Consider the following 7917-nt stretch of genomic DNA (forward strand, 5'->3'; position numbering starts at 1 on the left):
GCACTGACAGGAGCGAACCAAGCCAGCTCAACTCTCCTCATCTCGCTGTGTCCGCATCCCCTTTTCAGTAGTTTTTGAATTGTAGAGGATAGCTAGCCAATGAAACCTCACACGTGACACACGTGCACGTACACACACATCCACACCCTACCATCTCCTACCTGTCTTTCTCCCTTTGATTCGACCACAGTAGAAGAGTCCAATTGAGAGGGAGCAACGATGAAAATAGAGATGCTAAGTTGGAACCTGAAGTAGCTCCCTCGATCATGTGGAGCAACCAGGCGGTGCGAGATGCCTATAGCAGCTCCTCGTCAGCGTGGTCGACGGCGATAGGGGCATCGGAATGGGGTTTTGGTCGGTGGGGAAGAGGGTGACAAGGTAACAAGGAGGAGTGAAAAGAAGAGTGAGAAAATGGAGGTCTTATTTCCCATGGCTAGGGCTGAAACGGGGCGACGGGCTGTCCACGAACAAATGGGGCCCGTTGGAGAAGGGTTCCGGTCCAAACATGCCCTTGGACAGCCACTCGGCTAAATCGGATGGTGCCCCTTGTTGTTGCCCTGGCCGACCTTTTTTCGGCCTAAAAAAACTGACTTTGTTAAAAGGAAATAAAAAGTACTCCCTCTGTCCGGAAGTACTTGTTGAAAAAATGCATAAAAATAAATGTATCTAGAACTATAATATGTCTAGATACATCAATTTTTCCGACAAGTATTTTCGAACGGAGGGAGTAACGTGGGAATCTTCTATTATTACCACCTGGTTTTTATTCCGCGAGTTGTCTTGGCGGCTTTCTGCTCCGAACGGCCGCACTCCCTTCCAATCCACCCAACGGCGCTCCACCAGTCCCCCGCATCCCCATTTCAAAAGTTTTTGAATCGCAACGGATACCCAGCCAGCCAAGCCATCCTCACACGCGCACGCACGCACATCTACATCTCCAACCCAAGCAAGCGCCTCCGTCCCACCGTCTCCCCTCTCCTCCTCCCCCTTCGATCCGGCCGCAGCAGCAGCAGATCCAGTCGATCTCGCGCGGGCGGCAGCCATGGAGATGCTGCGGCGGAACCTCAAGCGCCAGACCTCGCGCGCGCGGTCCCTCTCCCCGCTCTCCGTCGCCTCCCCCGCCGACGACCAGGAGAACCTCCACCCCAACCTCGCCGCCGCCCCGCCCTCCCCGCCGCCGCCGGGCCTGTCCAAGCCCGTCCCCGTTCCCCAGCCGGCGGCCGCGCCCGCCCAGCAGCGGCCGGTCAACGACGAGCCCGCCGTCAAGGTACGCACCGTCCGCTCATTCATTCACGCGACGAGCCCGCTTCTTCTCCACGGGTCGGTCGCCCTTACGCTTACAGATCTCGCGGGGTGACGGTTGTGGCAGGTCGTGGTGCGGGTGCGGCCGGCGGTCAGCCTGCCGGTGGACGGCAAGGACCTCTTCTTCGTGCGCAAGACCTCCCCAGACTCCATCGCCGTCGGCGACCGCGCCTTCGCCGTCGACGGGTTCCTCGACGACAGGGCTTCCCAGGTAACCTCTGCTTCCAATTGCTCTGCTCCGTCAGTCGGAGCAGCTTTGCTTGCTTTGGTGGAGCTTTGCCGTAATCATGAGACTAATTCTGTGGTTGATGGTGAATTGGTGATTGGCAGGAGGATGCGTTCCATCTGGTGGGTGTGCCCATGATCCACAGCGCCCTCGCCGGATTCAACACCTCCCTCGTCTGCTATGGCCAGGTACTGCGTTTTCGTCTGTACTGTCCTCTCTGTTCCTGCTGCTGCTGCTGCTGACGCCTTTACGCATGGATTCATACCAGAGTGGCACAGGGAAGACATACACCATGTGGGGGCCCCTCGCCGCCATGTTCGACAACCGCTCCGACCGGGCCGACCGGGGGATCGTGCCTCGCTTCTTCCAGAACCTCTTCTCCCAAATCCAAGGCGTAAGAGCCCTTTCTTTATCTCTAGTTCCCGGCAGTTTTCAGTTAAGCTGCTTCGATTCTCTTGTTGAATTGTTCTTTTCCTGTTTCAGAACGAAGAGAGCTCCCCTGAGAAGCACACAAGTTACCAGTGCCGCTGCACCTTTCTGGAGGTCCTTACTTAGAAAACCGACGAATACTACATCTAGATACATGGTTTTCCAGAGCTGAAATATTCTGAACAATGCTTCCAGGATTGAGAACTGAACCCGGAACTGAATATTTATTTTCTTTGCTTTCCAACTTCTTGCAGGTATTTAATGAGCAGATCAATGACCTGCTTGATCCATCTCAACGTAATCTTCAGGTATATTCTTACTCAAGAAAGTTACATTGAAACGTGCACTTGTCCTGGTTTATATGGATATCTTACCCAGCTCCACCCTTTTAGATAAGAGAGACCACTGGCAATGGTGTCCATGTCGAAAACTTGACCGAGGAGTATGTATCGACAGTCGAGGATGTAAATCAGATCTTGATGAAGGTATTGTGAGAGGCCTAACCAATACGTACTTATTACTATTTAATTGTGTGTATTTATAGTTTTCAGAGAAACCAATAGGATAACTGAAGCTCGTGTCTAGTTAGTGTTAAGAAAGTTAAAAATTGTTAAAATTCTTGATTCAGTGATTAAAAAATATATTTGATGCATGGTTTTCAGAGAAACCAATAGGATAATTGAAGCTCATGTCTAGTTAGTGTTACAGGGAATAGCGCACCGTGATTATGTTTTTTTAAGAAGAAAGTTCAAAATTGGTATTTCTATTCTGTCCAGAAAGGCAATCCTTGTTTGCATGAACAATTATGTGCACTCTACAGTGACTAAGTTAGAGCTACCCAAAAAGCTTATTTGGAAACCCAGCTGCAATTATAATGCTTAGATCGCACCAATTCATGATAATTGCTTTTCACCATGCTCTCTCAGCACCATTACTATTTTGCTGGATCTGGTGTGATATGTACAATAACCATCATGTGCTTCAGTCTGCCATTGTTCTAGGGTTGTCGCTAGTTATCTTGATACCAAAGTTTCCAATCATATATGTCATGCTTAGCATGAGTTGCTTCCTTTTGCAGGGCCTGACAAAAAGAAAAATTGGCGTTGATAGTATGAACTTGAAAAATTCACGTTCTCACGTGATATTCACTTGTGTCATTGAAGCTTGGAGCAAGGTAATCATATTCCCCTCATAAGATTTTGCACTTTACAGCCATTAATTTGACTGCAAATATTGTAGTAATCATATATTCGTATCAGTGCTAGAGCTCATCAAAAGTTCAATATCCTGCTAGTTCATTCTACTCTAATTTGAAATGTCTGCACCTGATCAGCCGATGTAGATGTGGTGATTTATCTTACTTCATTTTGAATAGTCTGCTGATAAGAGGATATAAATTTGGTGATTTATCTTACTTTATTCAACTAATATTGCAGGATTTGTCATCAAATGGCTTTAGTAGTTCAAAAACTAGCAAAATTACCTTTGTTGATCTAGCTGGTGTTGATATTGATGAAAGTGATGGCGCTGGCAAGAACATTACACGAGAGGAAAGATACGTTAAGAAGTCTCTCTCAAGCCTCGGGTATGTTGTTTAATGATAAGTACACAATTATTTTTCCTATTGGGATTGCATGATTGATATTTTTGTTACTATACATATTTACTGATCCTTCTTGTAACAAAAACATTCAGATTGTGTGGTTGATATTTTTGCAATTATTGACACTAATACATCATTGCCTCTTTAACAAGAATGTAAAAAGGCAGATATCTCACGTTTGCACACTGTGGTTTTAGGAAACTAGTCAATATTCTTTCAGAAGAACCAAAGCCCCAGGAAGATGAATTGCCATACAGCCAGTCCCGTTTGACACATGTGCTGAAGGATACGCTAGGCGGCAATTCAAGGGCTACATTTTTGTGTTCCATTTCTTCAGAGCACAGGTATGTTTGGCTCTGGAATTCTCATATGCCCCTTGCATTTTCTTGAGCGCTTTATCATTAGGGGGTATGCTACAGTTTCTTAAGTTGGCATGTTCCCCTGAAATGCAGATGCAGGTCTGAGACTTTAAGCACGCTAAGGTTTGGTGAGCGAACAAAGCTCATGCCGAACAAAGCTGTGGTAAATGAGATATCAGAAGATGATGTTAATGGTCTGAGTGATCAGATCCGTCAGCTGAAGGTACTACAGGAGCACAGTAGAGAGTAGACATATGTGGCAACAGTTTACAGAAATTTGCAAATTTGCTAATTGTGTTCTATGACCTGCAGGATGAACTTGTAAGAACCAAGTCTGGAGAGCACGCAACATCTGAGACTGGATACTTCAATGCACAAATTGCTCGAGCGAGCTTGCACAGTTTGCGTGTGAGCCTCAATCGCTCTATAATTTTGCCCCATATTGAAGTTGAGACAGATGATGAAATGGATGTGGATGAAGATGATGTGCATGAACTGCGTGATCAGATTAGCAAGATTCATTCTTCATCTGAAGACACTCTTGATGACTTCATGGATGCAGAGAGTGGAGAGGACAGTCCAATACCATGGGAACATGATGATCAGGTTGTCATAGATGACAGTGAAGGCCCACTTCAGGAAGAGCCCCAGAAAATGCACAGCAATACAAATGCTGATCATGACCAGGTTTCTGACAGGAAATCTGTTCTATCAATTAGTGCTTCCGAACAGCTGAGCCCAATCCAAGACGCGACGTTCTGCTCTTCTCCAAAGATCCACAAGGCAAGAAGGAGCATTGCGTCGCCAGGGTTCTCTCCGAGCAAGCTTGGTGAATCCAGCCCAGGAGAAGCCGATTTGGAAACGTATAGGAAGAGTGCAGTGCGTTCCTCCTTACAATCGAGCAAGCTTAGTCCCACTGACTCGCTGGCCGCAAGTCTCCAACGGGGCCTGCACATTATAGAGTATCATCAGCAGAATCCTCCAGCACCACGAAAATCGTTTGTTGGCCTTTCATTTGACCATTTTGCACTGAACCCCCGCCAGTCAGCAAAAGCAAGTTCAGCCCTTGAGGCTTTACCGGAGGGGGACGCCAGTTCGGCTTCTACCATTTGCTCATCCTGCAAGAAAGCAATGGATACAAATGAGGACCATTCAGAGGACATCAACTCAGAGAAGCAGATTGTAACGGCGACTGCTGTCACATCCAATGACTTGGCTAATGCTTCCCTCCAGGTATGCTATTTTGTTGGCAGAGTTTGTACTCATCAAATCTTGGCACCTGCTTACACATTTTTACTCTACCAGGACGGTGATATCTCTTCGACTACTGGCTCTAAGAGAGTGGCTGAGCTTGAAGCTTTATGTGAAGAACAGGGAGCTAAGATCAAGGAGTTGAGCAACTTGGTATGTGGTGTTTTACTTGTGAGTTGTGAATAAGTTTCTTCAGGCAATTATCATTTCCATTCCTTGACAATTTCCTCTGCTCAATTGCAGATTGGGCAACAAAAGAAGGGACCAGAAGATGTTATGCCTATGAGGGAACTAACTGCTGAACAATGTGAGGATAGCAAAATGCCACTCGATGTGAATGAGAGGGAAGCACTTGAAGGCGAGATCCAGAGGCTGAAGGACCAAGTAAAGCTTCTCACGGACGGATCAACAGCAAACGACAGCCTTCTGGATCAGATAAGGAACGGCAGCACGGACCAGGAGTACGGGCTGGAGAAAGAGCGGCAGAAATGGACGGAGTCCGAGAGCAAATGGATATCTCTCACCGAGGAGCTGAGGGTGGACCTGGAGTCGAGCCGGAGGCACGCGGAGAAGACGGAGGCGGAGCTCCGGGACGAGAAGAAGTGCACGGAGGAGCTGGACGACGCCCTCCAGCGGGCCATCTACGGCCACGCCAGGATCATCGAGCACTACGTGGAGCTCCAGGAGCTGTACAACGACCTCCTCGAGCGGCACCGCGGCGTCATGGGGGGCATCGCGGAGGTGAAGAGGGCGGCCGCCAGGGCCGGCAAGAAGGGCTGCGGCACGGCCTTCGCCGCCGCCCTCGCCGCGGAGCTGTCGACGGTGAGGATCGACCGGGAGAAGGAGCGGGCGCAGCTCAGGGAGCAGAACAGGAGGCTCCGCGTCCAGCTCCGGGACACCGCGGAGGCGGTGCATGCCGCCGGCGAGCTGCTCGTGAGGCTCAGGGAAGCCGAGGAGGCATCCACGCAAGAGAAGGTCCGTCCGGCCGGTTCAAACTTCAGAGCACCACCATTTTTGGGTCAATATGAGTTGGAAGAAACTCATTTTTTGGCTTGTTTGCTTTGCAGGAGAGGAGTTCCGCCATGCTGCAGGAGAACCAGAAGCTGAAGAAGCAGGTGGAGAAGATGAGGAAGAAGCACGAGGTGGAGATCGAGACGATGAAGCACTACCTGGCGGAGAGCCGGCTGCCGGAGTCGGCCCTGGAGGGGTTCTACCGCAGCGAGGATGCGCCCAGGGAGTCGTCCACTGTCCAAGACGACGATCAGTCCTGGCGTTCTGCGTTTAAGTCTGAATTCGAATGAGTTGCTCGTCGGCTCCTTTGCCACCACCGGCGACGGCGACGAAGATGATCACTCGTGGCGAGCTGCTGTGTTTTACCTCTAAATTGCTTGAATGATTGCTTGAGTAAGTCAACTGAGCCTGGTTGACAGTTAGGAAAGAAGCGTTGGTTCTTCGATCTTTCTTGATTTTTATACATGTCTATGATGGTTCATGTGCCCACTGTTGGGGCAAAGCTTGATTTTTTATGTATGATGACAGTTTGTACTTCCCCCTTTGTATGATTGATGGGTTTACTTTACATGTCTATGGGTTTACATTTCCTCTTGAGAACTGCCAGTTTATATATATGTCATACTTACTGAAAGCATTCACTGAAGCAGAAGGCAGGCAGTTGTCAAAGATCCAAGTGCAGGTCTTCCTTCAAAGGGTTAACTGAAAATAGGCACTACTTCCCTTTGTATCCAAGTGCAGGTCTTGCGTGTCTGCTAGTATAGCACGGTGTAGGTAGTTAATCAACCGCGCAATATAATTATTCAGTGATTATTATTGCTATTTATCTGGCAGATGAGATGGAGTTTGATCTTGAAATTTTGCACATATATAATATCCACTGCATGGTAAATTTTGAAATCCCCTGGCCTGACTTTCACTCATTCAACATTTGGTTCATCTATTCTATACTACTATTAAACAATCAAACAAGAACTTCTTTAAGCACACCTCACAAAGCATACACAGATCCAATACCACTGCACGATTAGGCCCACTAAAATCAATCTAACGGTTAGCCTTAACCTAAACCATTTTCTGTGTGCACTTAGCAATTTACATTGACTGACCGTACTCCACCATGGAGGAGAATATGAAACTCCATGCCTGAGCAATTAGGAAACTAATAATCACGGGTGCATTCTATTCTAGGAAACTAAATTAGAGTGCATCCATCCTATTAGGAAACTAATCTCAGACAAATCCATCCTATTAAAAAACTTATGTCGGACGCATCCATCCTATTAGGAAGCTAATCGCGAGCCGTCTGCTGCCATCGTGCACGCTAGCCATGATGGGGGAAGCGCGAGGAGCTTCGTCTTCCTCCAGGAACACACGTGCTATCGCCGCCATCGTCTTCTGCCTGGAGGCCAGGCGCTCTTCTGCCGCTACTGCGACGACTCCATCCACGTCCAGGGCATGCTCTCCGGCAACCATCGGCATCCGCGTTGACTTCAGCTCCGTTTGCAGCACCCACGCCGCAAAGTGTCTGTTCAGTGGGTGCACGTGCATTACATATTAAATAAGAATCGTGGGGCTTCAAGTAATCTAGAATTATAGATTTGAGATTATCTTAGGTTGCCAATTGCTGTACTAAAAATGTGTAATTATATATGACACGTACATAAGAATGCAACAATCTTGTCTTACAAAATAGGATCAAGAGGGATACTGAAGAAGTCAAGATGTAGAGTCTA

At 47.9% G+C, this 7917-nt stretch overlaps 1 protein-coding gene across 1 annotated transcript; it reads left to right on the forward strand.

Annotated features, from left to right (window-relative positions):
- The first annotated feature begins 810 nt into the window (after positions 1-810).
- On the forward strand, positions 811-6751 carry LOC123102150 (kinesin-like protein KIN-12C). The gene is made up of 15 exons (XM_044523446.1): positions 811-1267; positions 1370-1513; positions 1633-1716; positions 1797-1922; positions 2012-2071; positions 2212-2265; positions 2350-2442; positions 3036-3131; positions 3394-3542; positions 3758-3904; positions 4013-4142; positions 4232-5152; positions 5225-5323; positions 5414-6145; positions 6238-6751. Exons 1-15 carry the CDS (start codon positions 1043-1045, stop codon positions 6469-6471), a joined length of 3294 nt encoding a protein of 1097 aa, XP_044379381.1. The 5' UTR covers positions 811-1042; the 3' UTR covers positions 6472-6751.
- The last annotated feature ends 1166 nt before the right edge of the window (positions 6752-7917 follow it).

This window comes from Triticum aestivum, chromosome 5A (genome assembly GCF_018294505.1).
Source record: "Triticum aestivum cultivar Chinese Spring chromosome 5A, IWGSC CS RefSeq v2.1, whole genome shotgun sequence".
Lineage (NCBI taxonomy): Eukaryota > Viridiplantae > Streptophyta > Magnoliopsida > Poales > Poaceae > Triticum > Triticum aestivum.

Excerpts from the sequence above, each read along its gene's own strand:
- LOC123102150 (XM_044523446.1), top strand. The coding sequence starts at position 1,043 with ATGGAGATGCTGCGGCGGAACCTCAAGCGCCAGACCTCGCGCGCGCGG. Across the intron at positions 1,717-1,796 it reads CCCTCGTCTGCTATGGCCAG|AGTGGCACAGGGAAGACATA; the intron begins GTACTGCGTTTT and ends GATTCATACCAG. Across the intron at positions 2,072-2,211 it reads GCCGCTGCACCTTTCTGGAG|GTATTTAATGAGCAGATCAA; the intron begins GTCCTTACTTAG and ends AACTTCTTGCAG.